At 40.2% G+C, this 16681-nt stretch overlaps 1 protein-coding gene across 1 annotated transcript in view; it reads left to right on the forward strand.

Moving 5' to 3' along the window:
• ALDH1A1 (aldehyde dehydrogenase 1 family member A1) overlaps window positions 1-6075 on the forward strand; it is a 47383-nt gene extending 41308 nt beyond the window's left edge. The window contains exon 13 of the mRNA XM_018562280.1: window positions 5997-6075. Within this exon, the coding sequence (XP_018417782.1) occupies window positions 5997-6069 (73 nt within the window). The 3' untranslated portion in view covers window positions 6070-6075. The remainder of the gene's footprint in view (window positions 1-5996) is intronic.
• The last annotated feature ends 10606 nt before the right edge of the window (window positions 6076-16681 follow it).

The following is a 16681-nucleotide window of genomic DNA, read 5'->3' on the forward strand; positions in this document are numbered from 1 at the left end:
TTTTTTTATATTTATTTTTATTAATTAATTTTTTATTAAATATTTAATTTTTTTACTTTACTTTTAGGGGCTTTGGGGAAATATTAGGGGTCGAAACAGAGTCATCAATCTCTTTTTCTGTATCCCCTGTTATCAATGAACAGGAATCATTTATGAGTGTTCCTGTTCATTGATAACATAGTATGTTTACTATAACCACAATTATGAATAAACAGGAGGTGATGTAGATCACTCCCATTCATTCATAATTGAGGCTATAGTAACCATACCATATCCTCAATTATCTACAAACACTCAGCGATCACTGATCGCTGAGTGTTTGCTCTCGCTCTCCTCTCTGACACGCTGTCACAGAAGGCTGAGCGAGCAGTGCACGGAGGAGAACCCAGCCTCCAGTGACAGTGTGGGCTGTCTCCACCCCTACATCGCTCTGCCGGACTGTGATAGGCGGCTGAGCGGTGTGGGAGGAGAGACACCGGCAGCACTCGGCCAGCTGTCACTTTCTCTCCTCCCCGCTGGGACAAAGAGCAGCGCCCAGCGGGGAGGAAAGAAATCACGGCTGCGCCGACAAAACAGCAAGAAAATTGCACTTTCGGCATTTACCCAAAAGTGCCATTTTCGGCCGGCGCCTCCCTTCAGCTTTACGCCCGGGGCCAGCGCACCGGCTGCCCCCGGTTGTTACGCCACTGCAACTAAGTGCACAGTCACAGCAGGATTCTTGCTGAGTTGAAATAGCTCCCATGCGAATGCGTTGAAGTTATCTCATCAGGGCCAAGCCAATCAAGTGGATAAAGACTTGAAACCTGGAAGAGCGCCGGGACAAGGATGGAAATGACCAAGGGGAGCAGCGCTGGAGGGGATCGCTTCTGTAGGTAAGTCTGCCACAATATTTTAATGCACTGTACATACTAGCACATTATTGCAAATAGCTCCTGGGGCCTAAATTATCTTTTTTTTTAATTAGCAGTTTACTTACGCTCTAAGTACTTTGAGTAAAAAACCTGAAACAAGCAAGCAACAAATTAGAACTCCTGATCTGCACACTTGTTCCATGTCAGTGACTTGGATAGTAAACAAATCAGATGATTAAAAGCAAGGAAACTATAATTTTCAGGACAAAACTGCAGTGGCTTCCCTGTATATATCTTAGCACAGGTTTCCATTAGGAATAAATAGAGCCACTTACAAAGCAGATGGAAGGTCAGACTGTGTGCTTATCGTTAAAGTTTTACTAGATTTAGGGGGTTGTCTAACTCACCAGGAGAACACAAGAAAATAAAAGGGAGTTGGGCAGGAAAGAGGATGGAAATCTGTGGAAAATAATATTATTTAATAGCTTGGATCCCATTCCAGTATTATGCTTGTAGTACATGTCAGTTAAGCTATGATAAACGAGGACCTGACAAGAGTATTTGCACTGTTCCGGCAAAACATGTTTAATTATCAGATGCAGCTACTGACAAATGGGTAAGGATGCACGACCTTACATTTTTCAGCTGTGCTATAATACAATGCAATCCCTGTCCCCATCATGTTTATTACTGTCACATCATGAATGTCTCTGTGTTTCTCCTTTGCAGAAATTGGTTACAATATATTATCATATGATACCGGGAGGGCATAATAGTAATAAAGTGATGGCAGATAAGAACATACCAACCTGACAATTTAAGTTGTAGAAAATAAATGAGAAATTAATAATTTACACATGACAAATTTATGAAACCCGAATAACATTTTTATTGCTGAAATTGTAACACAAGTAAAAAGCTATTCCTAACCTCAACCTAACTGTTAAGTTTAAAGCTCAAATCAACTTGTAAAACTAAAACTACATACAGACATCAGAGAACAACCACCAAATAGAGTAATTTATAGTCAGATATCGGAATCTTGTATCTCAATAGGTCTTCATGAACCATGACAGACATCACCTTTTAGAGCTTTCTTGGGTGGCTAGTCAATTGACCAAGCTGGATTTTTACCCATCCAATTGCTATTGTTTTCCCCTGAAAGAGGCTGGCACTAGATACATCTTTCTTCTCCTTAGACACCCACATGCACACTTGCCCAATTAAAATATAGATGTTTGCGTCATCATTCGTTGGTGAATGTCAGCATATGTTGATAACATGTACCCAAAATGTCATCAAATCCTTAGACCTAAATCTTAACTTTAGCCTAACCTCTACACTTAACACTTAATCGTAGCACAACATAGCCACTACTAAACCTTTGCCCTTATCCTGATCCTACCTCTAGACCTAACCCTCAAAAACTCAACCCAAAGCCATAACCCTAAACCTAATAATTAGCATTATGACTGTTACATTAGTGCCAATATTACATTAAATACAGCTAGGCTAATATGCAGTGTGCTAAAGTATCTATACCTAAAACTGCAGCATTAAAGGAGAACTATGAGGTGAGTTATTTTCACTCAACCTCAATGTTTGGGGAAGTGCATACCGTCGCTTGCTCACTTCTCGATCATGTCCCTGCAGAGAGCCGCGACTGTCACTCATGGCTCTCTGCAGGGATTCCCCCCTCCCCTCTCCTTTCCTCCAGCGCTGACTGGCGGAACGGACGGGGGAGGGGGCGGATACTGCTGGCTCTGCCTCTAGATAGGCAGAGCCTGCTGTCACTCATGTAGCTGGGTGGATCTCGACAGTAATGTCGGGATCCGTCCTGGCTGCGGCGGTCTCAGTATACCGCGAGCTGTAGCTCGCGATATACTGAGCTTTGGGTCATGGGAGGATGCTAGTTTATGTCCCCCCATGACCCTTAGGAGAATTATGGGGAAAAACACTTACCCCATAGTTCTCCTTTAATGGATTGGTGCTGACAATTGGTAATTAATAAAAGGGGTATAAAACCTTATGACAAACCTGAAACAATGGTATTACTAAAACTAAGGCAAATGTAATATACATTTTAATGGGAAGTCTTTTATATTGAGAAGTTTTTAAGCAATGTGCATACTTTTTAAGTTATTGAGACCTCCAAAATATTAGCTTCCTCTGACAGTGCTGGAGTTTTCTGCCTCTTTCACAAGCTCATATTCTATTTATGTTACATCAAACCTGTTTATTTAGCAGAGATCAATATTTTTAATACTTGTAACTCCAGCTAATCTCTTGTATTATGTTTATTTGGGTAATTAAATTTCAAATCTGCATTACAAGCATCTATTTCTTTGTTGACACTGCACACACACTCTTGAGCCATGTAGTTGCAGTTATTAATTCACCTTTTATAAATGACTTTATAATTCCCACTCTGTTTGTAATTTTTGTCGTTTTTGTTTCATTATTTTGTTCAGAAAAAAATATTCAGTCTATAGTTAAGCCAACCAAATCTTCCCTTCCTTCAGAAGGTGCAGCCACAAAGTATTCTACATTATTTGATGGGGGGTCGGCTAACTGGCATGATTAATTGACACTTGACACTTTTTTGTTGTACATGATGTTCTACTTGCCCCTGTAAGTCTTTTTTCCATATTGGTGTATATTATTATTAAACTGTCCACTAGTGGCAGCCTGTTAAATTCAACAAATAAGTAATACCTAGGAATAAGGTTTGATTTAACCACTACCATGGGCTCACACTGAATCTCCAGGATTCATGACGTTCAGAACTGCGAACCTTTGACTTAAAAGTTTGCAGGTTCACTACCAGAAATAAAATAAAAAAACTATAATGCAGTGCATTGCCATTGACCCTGGTCAGCAGAGTCACAAGAGCCAATAATTTGAAGCGATTCATAGCCCAGCGCCCCTTTATGTAAAAGGTTGGCTCTGGAGTACGTGCTCCCCAAGGAAATGCATGCATTTTGATTGACAGCAGCTTGCTTACAAGCCTATCAAATGGATGGAATTGAGTAGCAACAATTATTTTTCCCCTCTTGACTTCAGGGGAGTTCACTTTAAACTTTGCAAACTTCTGACTTCATCTTGAGTCTGTGAGTTTTAATGGTCACCTAAAGTCTGCCTTTTCAAAAACCTGACCTCATACTGCACACGCAAAACCTGAATAGTAGGACGAGAGGCCAGACAGTAGAAAGTGCAGTAAAAATCAGCCTTCATGTAACCCCTAACCCTTTGACTCAAAATTTAATCAGACAAAGGAAAAGTAATAAGTGCCAATTTTACATTTTTCAGAAATAAGGCTGCACAGTTAAAGTTATTTTAAGCCCAAATGAAGTGCCAGAAAAAGATGTTTAGTCAGATAGACATTGTACTAACAACCTTCATTCTCTTTCCCCCACCTTTCTATTATAGCAATTGTGCAGTCTATCCTAATAAAACCATACAGTCGTGTGGGGAATTTAACTGTGCTGCCCAGTGCACTCAATCTAACAGACCTAATCTGCCATACCCCTTCTTTTCCTACCAAACAATAATTCTGTGCAGAGTGCTGGAGTGGGAAAACATCAAAGAACAAGTCTTACTAAAAATATTTTTTGTATTTAATTTGCCAGGGGTTCTAGTGCATATAGCACTTGGTCCCATTCCAATCCACTAAACACCAAGCAGCGTGGTTGGACAGTTTGCCCACCACTGTCCGACCATGCTGCTAGCAAGAAGATGGAGATGGTGACAGCGTTGGTGTCTGGCAGCAAGGGCCACTCTGGAAATCAGTGCTCTTTTTCATAAAATATCACTTAGTGCTGTGGGGCTATGTGATCTATTTACTGGGGCTGGGTATTTACAAGCAGCCCTGGCAGATAAATCACATAGCCCTGCAGCATTGAGTGATCTTTTATGAATGAACAGTCATTACTGTTGGGGCTAGTACACTGTATGATATCCCTGAGATCACTGATCATTATTTAGCTAGCTGCATCGGCAGCTCTATTACACTGCCCTGCTGTTTGTTAATTTATAATAGCAAGCAAACATCAGTTTAGAGAGGGGCGGAAGCTTAGTGCTATATGCACTTGCTCCATTGGCAGATATAATACAAATGCAATTTTTTGTAGAGTGATGTCTTCTTTAAGGACATGAATAAACTCTTTGCCACATTTCCTAATGGTGGCTGTATCCACCGCACTGTAGGCATAGCTGCCAGGGGAAAATATATTGGGGAAAAGGCTGGCTGCCCTCCACAAAGGGGCTTTGTTTTGACACTTGTTGTTGAAACAGGCAAAGCTGCACTTTGGTTGTGGCATATCACCACATACTTGTGTGCAAGAGTGGTGTGCTCCAAAGCATCCCCTATTTTGTCCTACTTTTTAGCAGCAGTGTATAGTAAAAGGCTGCTGGGTGCCCTGACTTTTGTTGGAGGAACATAAGAAAACTCCCATTAAGTCAACTGATCACAGTTGAGACCAGCAAGTACAATATCAATAACTGGTTTTCTATGACTAAGCCTATCTGGCGGATCACGTGTGAGGCTATAGGAAAGGTGTGGGGTGATTTTACTGTGTACTTGGATGGTATGAACTAGACATGTGCATTCGGATTTGGACGAACTTGCCAACCAATGAAATTCCGTTGAATCGGCAGTTCGTCTGAATCTGAATAAATGAATGATTATATGACCGAATATACAAAAACTGTATTCGGATATATAATTATCTATCAGCAGAATGTGCAGCGGCCATATTGGGCACCAGTGCGTTCTGCGTTGTGTGCCTCTACTTTGGAATTTCATTGTTAACTTGCTGCTATAGTGGTGAATAGTCACGATAGTTTGCCATCTTTTCAAACTGCAAACAACTTGGATTTGGGTTGAACTCATGTTTGACCAGAACCTCATTCCTACATGCAATGATTGGTGGACTGACTGCAAAAATATAATACAGCTGCAGGTAATAATGAAGATGAAATATGGAAATTACAGCTCTGAATTTTGGCAGTACAGGAGGTCTGTGAGAGGAGAGAACACAAATAGGGCTTATAGCTTTCTTGAAATCTGTGTTCCAACCGTCCATCTAACACAAATTGTACAGATGCCCGAGTCACAGTATTAATTTGTGTATTTATTTCCATTAGGGGAGAATACGGCCTACATGAATACACTGAGGTGAAGACCGTTACCGTGAAAATCCCACAGAAGAACTCCTAAACATCTACGGATTTCTGTCTTCTTCAGTCTGCAAAAAATCTTTAAAAAAGAATATCATGTTTTTGTAAAAATAAATGTAAAACACAGTTGTTAAGTATAAAAAGTAATGCATATGCTATTCAGATATAACATTAAATCTGAGGAACATTTGGGAAAAAAACTACAATGTACAGTTCACTCCTCATGGATTATTAAAAGGGGACTTGCAGCTAAACGCAAAAAGTTAGTTATAAACATAAAAAGTGGAAGCTGCCTTTTGTTTTTGAAAGCACTGATTAGCTGAACTAACAATAACACTTTATGAAATTTTAGCCCTGAACTCTGAAATGAAGCCTGTGTCATGATGATTCTTTTATGTGGTCCTGACACCAACTAGTTATTAGATATTGTGCAGTTTATCTCATCAGTAAACTTCTTGATCCATGTTTTTAAAAATAAAAACTCAGGCCAAAAGGAAATCTCATTGCAGGTATGGATACAAGCATCCATCCTTGGGGAAAAAAATCTAAGTGCTTATAATGTGAGATTTTATAAACGTGCATGTGATTTTTATACTCAATATAGTTTTCCTTTAATAAGGTACTGTAAAGTGCAATGCCTATACTGAAAGTGCAGAATGTAGAAATTAGTAAACTAATATGGGTCCCCAATCAAGGTCCTCGCAGAATAGGGTTGATGTACAGATATCTGTGAATATCAGCTTATTAAAAACATAGCACCCATCACTGACACCATAACAAGAGAGCCACAAGCTTCAAATGGTTTAAAACCAGCTCATATGTCCATCAGTTTAGTGGGAGTGCTTTAGGAAGGACCGTCAAAAAATGTGTGTTCCTCCAAAAAATTCCAGCCTGATGTTGATGGATGATGGTTCTTCTGCTTTTTTGGTGCTCCAGGAAGAAATGTGGTGAACTACAGTGGTTATATGCAAGTGGGCCGGAAAATGTTTACTTCCCCACTCCGGTGAACTAACAGGGTGCTATCTGGACCACTCATTCATCCACTGAGGCATAAGTGGAATTTAAAAAAAAAAACACCTGGCTTTTAAAAAAAAAATTACAATTTTTTTTTTTTTAAAGTTACAATAAATATATTTGCCTTCGATGCAAAGCCAGTGCCCTGTTTAATCAAAAACACTCTCTAGACTTTTTGCGTCTTGTTATGGTGTTTTCTATGAATGAATAAAACCAGAGATAGTTAGGGATTCAAACTGTGAGAATCTTGAGAAGGGGCTGCCTTCTTGAAGAACTGTATCTATGATAATAAAAATTGACATTAACATTAGATGGAGAGTTGTGGCTTTATTGATATTAGCCCATATGCCTGGAGTGCTAGGCTAAAATATTTGGGAGGACTTTTTTCCCTTTTAGCAAGTATTTTTTAGAGTGTGCTGCTAGCCAAATCGTTGGGACAACTGCCATTTTTAAATCTTGCTTAATTTTACAATTTGATCTAGGAGCCTGACAGAGATTGAGAAAAAAAATTGCCTCTATACTAAATCAGAGTGAGTGCCTTTCCATGTTCAAGTGCAAATAAATATCACTAGTTTAGTTGGTTTCCTATACAGGTCTCATATAACTAGAAAGTAATGGGTTATAAAGTGCTTAGAAGTGTACGTTGTTGTAATGTTGATTGTAGGTGTAGCTTTGTCTATTAAACTCCCATACTACTTACTAATTGAAGAAAGTTTTTTGTTTAGTTTTGTATTCCATGTTACTACAACAAAGTGCCACATGGAATGGATACATTGACTGTAATTCTAATGTCAATCAGAAATAAATGCGTTGTCTTCGCTCGATTGTTTTTTTACTCACACTTGTAACAATGCCCTTGTTTATTATTTCACAAGGTATTACGGAGTTGGTGCATCAAGGCTAATTTTCAATTCCTACTCTTCAGGCTGATGTAACACAGGCTATTTCCACTCTGCATCTGACAACTGAAAATATATCTGTTGAAGTGAAACTTCACTTTTGTAAAAAAACAATCCCCCCAGACAAATTTGAACATTGCAAGAAGTTAAATCTTAAAAATGCATTCATGTACCTTAGCTGTAGATCCTCAAATCATCTCTGAATTGGTGCTGACACTGTCCTTCCTTCTAGAGGGTGGCTACTTTTGTTCCCCATGGTCCCTGTGCCTATTGTAAAGTAGCCACCACTCCAAGCTCGTTTCTGTGATCGACTACAATATCACATTTCGTTAGCTGATTTGTATTAAGATTGTAGTCCATTATGGGAGTGAGCTTGGGGCGGTGGCTACTTCACAACACACAGTGACAATGGGGAACAAAAGTAGCCACCCTCCAGAAGGAAGGACAGTGTCAACACCAATACAAAAATGATCTGGGAATCTACAGCTGAGTGATGCACAAATTATGTACAGTTGTGTTAATACTGTAGCTGAGGTTTTTAAAGGCATTTTGAAGATTTAACTGCTGAGTTTAGTGTCACTTTCAGCAAGCTAGTATATTCTGAAAAGCTTCTTTTCTGTAAATACTGAGACAGGCAATAGCAATGCACTTCATTATCATTGCTCAATCAGAGAAGCAAATCTCAATATTTGATATGACAGTTGAGAACTTGCCAGCTTCTTCGCACAAGTTCCCCAGTTGGACATTTTGGTGGAGACACTTGGCATAGGTTTTGTGCCCAAGAGGTTGTGCAAGAGTACATGCAAGCATGTTGCAACTGTATGGCACTTTAAAATAATTGCTTTAATGTTAACCTGTGCTTTGCTAGTGCAGAATACTGGCCTCAACAGCTGCTATTGCTAAAACTTTGTGAACCAAGGTGACATACTAGGTGCTTCCAGGTATCTTTTAACATGTGACGCAATTTTCTTCTCCACTTTACAGTGCTAATGGTTGGCAATTGGTCACTTATCTCTCCCACATGGGGGCAGGGTAGAGTTTAAATTGCAACTTGGAGCTTGTGCAGTGGTTCTTCTTACTCACATTGACAATAGAGCAGAAAAGAGGGAGTGAATGGAATGTAGGTTCAAGCAGCTGGGGTGCAGTGGGGATGCATTAAATTGAACCTGTTTTTGTTTCCCTGCACAGGGGAAAGTAACTGTAAAATTAGCCTGTGTATAATTTGTATAGTCTTAAATGAAAAAACGTGACAACAGTGCTTATAGATTCTCAAACCTATAGTTAAATAATTTATTACAATTTTCACTGAGAAATTGTAACTAGAGCCAACCCTACCGTACATCTGGTCTTTGCTCTTTTACATTTCCATTTACTTTGCTTTTACAAAATACACTGTGAACTTGCATGAACCATGCGTTTCTCACTGTTCTGTTAATGGCTGAACTTTGGCGTATTGCTGCATATCTCAGTATAATTCCTACACTGTTTGACCTTGTATACTATTTAGCCCTTGGACATCTGCCATTTGTGATTCAGTGAGTAGAAGAAAATCTTCATATAATTTTTAAATAGGAGCTAAGCATTCAATATTTTGTATCAGGTTTAAGACTATGGATTGCTCTGCCAGATAATTAAGTGGTAATGGGTATTGTAAGTAATTATATTTTAGTTAGTTCTTTTTGCAGTCTGACTTTAAAATTTGCAGGTTCAGCAAATGCTCATTACTAAATTTTGGGTTTATGGTAGCCGGTTGACTTTCCCTTTGAAACACAAAAAATCTAGAGATCTGAGACAGGAGAGAATCCACGCTTCCAACCCCAGAAAACTGTAATCCCAACATCCAATAAACTCCATCTTACAGGGTTAATGGCACGTTAGATCTGCTATACGACAAGCACTCTTAGCTGTTCTCTGCAGATTCCCTGGTTTTGTTTGATGCACTTACAACTAATTGTAATTTTGCCTTTACTTTCCTGTAAAGAAGGGAACTGAAAGGGGTAGTGACAGGCACTGAGAAAAATAAGTAGCAGGACTTAGGTGGAGGCAAGGACATGCTACTACACTCAGACCTAATTGTCTGCATCCTGAATTACACTTTCTATAGTAGAACAATACACCTATTTTAACATTTACTATGAATGATATAAAATATATATCACAAATAATTTATATTGACTATTTTAACAATATTGGCATTTAATACAGCCTAAAGCTGAACTCTAGGCACACATCTAAGTACACAGTTGCAATACACACATGGATTTATTTCCCTTTCCAGTCCTCATATATACACAGCAATGAAGACAGCATGACTTTTCTCTGTTGCAGTTATGCTATATAGCCTGGAAAGTGTGTTGACCGGGGGCGGAGTGACCATTCGGGCACTCGGGCATGGACCGAGGGCCCGCGGCCAGAAGGGGGCCCATTACCGTCCCTCCCTCCAGCTCTCTTTTCACCTACTTCCAGCCCCACAGCATGTGTCCGTGCCCACCAGACCCTGCCGTCGGTTTACAAAGCTCCATCTGACAGTCGCAGCTGCAGACGAGTGTGGTGATCTCTGTGCACGGATGTCTCCTACAGTTGCGTGAGGTGAGAGGGGGGAAGGGGGGGGGTTGTCAGAGGATTGCTGTGCGGGAAAGTGAAAGTGAAATTCGTCCCGGGCTTCTTCCTCACAGACCTCACAGCTGCCGACCCAGTCTCTGCCTGCATACAGTGCCCTGCTCACATTACCAGCACAGATCTCCATTGCCTGCACATATTCCATGCTGACCTAATATTAAGACTCTTAATACAGAACCTTACGAAGAAAACTGGAAGGCTCCCCCCCAACCTCCTCCCACACTCCCCTCCCTCCTTTTCCTTACCTTTCCCCTTTCTTCCTTTCCTTTCTCTCTTTTCTTTTACACTTATTCTTTCTCTTAGTGTACATTCTCCTTTGACACTACGGTAACATTTGTTGTACGAGGTAGGCGACGGACAGTACCACTCCGCAGGTCGGCAGTACGACCGGGCGGGAGTGAGGGCTGCCCGCCGACATCTAATGTTTGACTTGAATTGTTTAGCTGTACTTTAATGTAGAACGATTAGATGTTAAAGTTATTTTGTTTGGAAATAATAAAAGTTGATTATGGGAACCATGCTGACCTCCCTCTGATACTCTGCATCTGATCCAGGGGCGTCCCGAGGCTGGAGTGGTAACCGAGTGTCACCCCGCCGAGACGTCACTGCGTGCGATGACATCATCGTGCACGCTCGTCAGTATTCTGATACCTGCCGGCAGCCATCTTGGTGATGGACGCCAGCAGAGAGAAGAGGGGACAGTCACCCGGCGGGATAAGGCGGGATGCCGCCGGGTCACCTCCTCTCTCATGATACTGTCGGGCGTTCGGTCCACGACCGAGCACCCGACTTTTCCAATGGTGTCACCCGGGTGCGCCCGCACCCACCTTGTGATGCCACTGATCTGATCCTCTTCAGCTGCCCTCCTGATCCTCTGCAGCTGCCCCCCTGCATCTGCCCCCCTGATCCTCTGCCCCCCTGATCCTCTGCATCCTCCGCATCTGCCCCTCTGATCCTCCGCTTCTGCCCCTCTTATCCTCCGCATCTGCCCCTCTGATCCTCCGCATTTGCCCCTCTGATGCTCCCTATTCACCTTTTTAAGTGATTTGTATTTATTGTGGTAATGTACATGTGCAGTGATGATGTATACATGGGCACATTTTTCATGACTCATATTGCAGGCATTCTTAATTTTTTTAACAAGATTTTATTAGGCCTGAAGCCTAAAAATTCTAATTTTTCCCCACAGGAAAATCAATCGGACACCCAGTGTATCAGACTGTAATCAGCTGCCCCCTCCCTGTCACCCATTGTATCATGATTAGTAAACACCAGCTGTGCCTTTACCCACAATACACTGTCTGGAGGGGAGGGGGAGATAACGCACATTGCTTGCACAGCACAGAGGCAGAAATGTTCATGAGGATATGAGGAGGAAAGCTAATAAAAATTCTGCCAATTAGCTCACTTTCCAAATCCCCTATATTGGTGTAGATTTCAAATTCTTCTACCAATTCCCCTGCAACTAATAGACCTGCTATTTTAAAAATAGTGAGGAGAAATAACTTCTGCAACACAAGAATGTATATTTGGGTGGGCCTTGGGGATGGGTGGGGAGTGTGGGTGGGTGTGGCCTGTATATGGGCGGAGCAAAAGGGCCCCATAATCTCATATTGCCTGGGGGCCCCATGTGTTGTCAGTCCACCCCTGGTGTTGACCCTACGCAGTGGTCAGTGAATGAGCAGGAGCAGACTGATAACGTATGCATTCTGCTTTCTTATGTCAGCATGTGTCTTGTTAGCACTGTGGTATTAAGCACACCTAAATGGCCCCTAATGCTCTCTACCAGACTTCTGCTACAAAAGGGGATACAAGAGGTTGATACCAGGTCAGATTCTGATAGGACATTAGTTGCATTTAAAAACACATTTATTGATTTTGAATAAGTACATAACTGCATTGACATATTTCAATTTTGTAATCAGGTTGTGTATCATGGACGAGCTTGCCCTCTGCCTTTTCCAGGTGGTGGTCCAGCAGATTTAAAATTTGGCTTCTGGGTAGAGGTTGTTACAACCAGTGGAGTTTGAACAGGTGGTTGTGTAACAGTTACTCGTGGGCCATTTTTAGGAGGTACAGTCAATTTCCCATTCTTAGAATTAGTTGCATTGGTTGGATTAGTAGTGAGTGGTTGTCCATCTTCTATAAGAAAACAGTGCACATATTAACATTAAGGTGTGTTACAATCAGAAGTTAGCACATAACTTTCACATTTGTCTGAAGATCACAAGCATTTAAAAAAAAAAAATTGAAGTACAATTTGTTACAACAAAGTGTTGCAAAAACTCATGAAAGGTTTGTGTACAAAGGTTTTTGTTTGTCATCTCAGCTACTTTTCTTTCCCATTCAAGTTAGTGTGACTGAAAGAGCAACTCAAAGCTGTTGAGTGCAACTTGACTTTCTGTCACGATACTGAGCACGGGTGTCCCAACACCACGTGCAGGTACCTATACAGTTGAACCGAATATGTGACCACACTGCAAATACCACAACAATCTTTGTAAATAATAGTTTTAATAGATATAGCAAACCACATAAACACAGGCTATCCAACCACCACCCGCAAGAAACAAATAAGAACTACACTATATACAAACGGCAAGGGCCGGGAGCCACAGATCAGGAGAACTCAGAGGTACGGGTCAGGAGTCAGGGTCCAAGGCAGAAACAGGATACTGGAGGGTCAGGAGTCAGGGTCCAAGGCAGAAACAGGATACAGGATATGGCAACAATACTGTGGCACAGGCCTCACAGCAGGGCCAGCAGCAAGTTAAATATCCTCCCAGAGCAGCACCAGGTGGCTACTAATTGCTGGCAGACACCTGCAGGCGAGCACTGGAACTGCAGGATCAGGTTGCAGCTCCAGTGCCACCCGGAGGTGCTCTGGTCCCTGACTGTCTCCAATTTTTCTCCATCTTTTCTGTTCCAGTTTTCATAAGCTGATATTGGGATCTTGACAGACTAATATTTAAATGCTAGGCATATATTAATGAGTTCCTTGGAATGAGCAAAGAATAACATATTTTGAGGTTTCACAAGCTCTAATACACAGCTATTGTTATTAACTTCCTCTCTTAACCGATTAGAAGAAATATCGATGTAATAATGTTTTATGCATGTATGACATGTCATTTTATTTTATGTCCTAATCTCAGGGTTACTTTATGATTACTTTAATAAAAAAAGTTAACTGTTTGATTATCTTCCCTTCTACTTTTCCTTCTTCTGAAGTAAAAAGTAAAGGGATCATATAATATAAGATGCAGCCACTTAAGCCTCGTGCTTGACAGCAAGGCCATTGAAGGGTCAGCTGGAGAGTTAAACCAGCAGTTTCCTTCATTTTACAGGTACTCCAGTGGTGAGATCTCTAGTTCTGTATTAGGGATAAGGTACAGATTTGCTGCTAAAGTGGGTTTATGGCAAATCCTGTGGCATTTGCGCTGCTGGATGTGCAAATTTGACAGATCATATTTTTTAATGATGCTTAAGCCTTGGCCCCATCACCAACACGCTTATAAGAGATAAAAATGGGTCTTTCTAGATACGTCAGCCCCCTTGCTATAAATGGAGGCCCAGAACAGCCATAGTGTCAGTGTATTAAAGTTGCTGTAGGACAACGGCAGAATGAGAGATTAGGGTCAGTTAGGAAACTGTACTTTGCCCTTTTTGTTGTTATTGGGGGCTTTTGTGTCTTTAACAACTTATGCTCTAGTAATTGTCTACCCCTTATGGGTGAGAGCAATTCTTACATTTCCACTATTGGCCTGTTTTTCAGCAATGAATGTCATTTTATCATTAAGATAACAAAATAATTCATGCATTTTTAGGGGAAAAACTAGGGTTTCTTTTGGCAATATTGTCTTGCAATTGTATTCTTTTTTTTTGCAATCTATAAAAAAAGACCTAAACATTTAAATTGTACTGCCAATAAAAAGTATATATTTTATTCGTTCATTTTCCCATTTAAAATTATTTTAAAATTATGTTTTTTTACATGTTTCCTTTTGTAATACAACACAAAATAACAAAAAACTATGAAAACAAAATTATTAATGGTAAAAATAAAAACAAAAAAGCAAAAAAAAACAGCTAAGGGGAAAAGAAAAGGGGAGCAAGGAGTTAATTAGGATTTACTAAAGGTTAAATTAGCATTAAACTTAGGAGTTAAATCTTAAAAATACATTCAAGTACCTTAACTATTAACAACATTTTATCTTATTTGTGTATCACTCAGCTGTAGATCCTCAAATAATGTGTGAATTTGTGCTGACACTACTTTTGTTCTCTGTGTCTGTTGTAAAGTCGCCATCACTCCAAGTTTGCTCCCATAATGGACTACAAGCTCATGTTTACTTAGTTATTGTGTATTGAAGTTATAGTTTATCACGCGAGTGAGCCTGGAGCAGTGGCTACTGGCATCCAGCATAATCTAGCACTTTCCTCCGCAGTCTGACTGTCCCTGACCGACTCCTTTTATACATTGAATTTCAGTTCTTTATTCATAGATGCCCAGCATCACATGTGGCCATTACCTAGGGCAGTCTGCATGCAAATTCAGCTTGCCCAGGAATGCCCACTCCTGCAGACTGACGCTCACTCATCAAATCATTTTTTTTGTAACTCCTCCCAAAAGTTGACTAACTGGTTGCATCAGGGCTGAGGGCTCTTTATAGAAGTACTGTGCTGTGATGATTTCAGGAATCTATGAACAGCCAACCATCTCCTCCCAGCAGCCATAATTTGACCTGCAGAGCACAGTGATGACATCAGTTGGTCTTAAATAGGGTATGTATTGAAAACAGAAAAGGTTGAATTTATAAACTATATTAACATATTGATGATGACAGAAAGCAGGAACCAGGCATGACAAAACATAAGCAGATTAAACTTCAGCGTTAAATGTTTTATTGTTCAATTATTTTTATTAAAAGTTTAACAAAAAATAATTTAATAAAAAGGGCAAAATGAGATAAGACCAATAAATCGCATTTGTGGCAGGTACATTGCAAGTACAAAGTACTTCTCTTATATTCGTCCTCCATCACGCATGCGGGAATAGGAGGAGGATTGAAAATATGCCGGCTTTTTAATACTGAATGTGAGTAGTAGGGAAGCACCGATACCAGTTCAGATACCAGTGCTGATACTTGGCATTTTCATGAGAACTACCAGAGTTGTAGCGGTTGCAGCTGGGACATAGCTCTGGCGCTCCACCACTGTCCTGAAATCATTAGTTTGTATTGTTGTAGAAAAACTGTCACATGACAATAACCAAAATGTATCAGTACTTGTAAGTACTTGGGCAAGTATCAGTACTTGTACTTGCAAAACTGGTATCGGTGCATCCCTTTATTTATATTTATAAAAACAAAATCATACATTAAAACAGAGATGTACAAATCCCAGGTCCTCCGTGTGCTCCTTACAAATGACAGCTGCCTCCTAACTTTTGAATTTTTCTCTAGTCCCGTCTTGGAGCTCGAAAAGTAGCTGTACTTGTACCGAGTATGGTACTTGGTATCGGTGCATCCCTAGTGAGTAAATTGCTTTTTAATAAAGAAATTTGTTTTACCTACTGCACTATGAGTGGTTTATATCATTACATGGTTATGATGAATCACTAAATTATTATCCTAGGGAATGAGGACGAATATAGGAGAAGTGGAGGAAGATTGATTAAAGTGGATTACACATGCTGGATTGATCGGGCAATTGGGAACTCAGCGGTTTTTGACTCTCTGTTTCAGAGTGTCATAAGAATCTATGAGCACATAGTAAGAGAATAACATGAACACAGCACTAATTGGATGAACCTGTGATTGTTTGTGGAGTGTTTGTATTCACAGAAGGACTATCACTGCTGATTACTTTTACTATATAGATGGACACTGTTTGTTTTTATGGAATATTGTAACTGATTTATAGAGATTCCACACTTGGTTGTGGAAGCTATTGTATTGCATTTATCATTTCACATTTATCACTGGGATATTCACTAAGCGAGAGATCACTTTTACAGAGTTATATTATAATTTTTTACACAAGTTGTTTTGAAAAATATTAGTTCTTTTGTATGTTTTATATAGTTTATTTTATTGAATAGCACAGTGCACTATATAT

The sequence above is a fragment of the Nanorana parkeri genome, unplaced genomic scaffold (assembly GCF_000935625.1).
Source record: "Nanorana parkeri isolate BGI_ZX_2015 unplaced genomic scaffold, ASM93562v1 scaffold569, whole genome shotgun sequence".
Lineage (NCBI taxonomy): Eukaryota > Metazoa > Chordata > Amphibia > Anura > Dicroglossidae > Nanorana > Nanorana parkeri.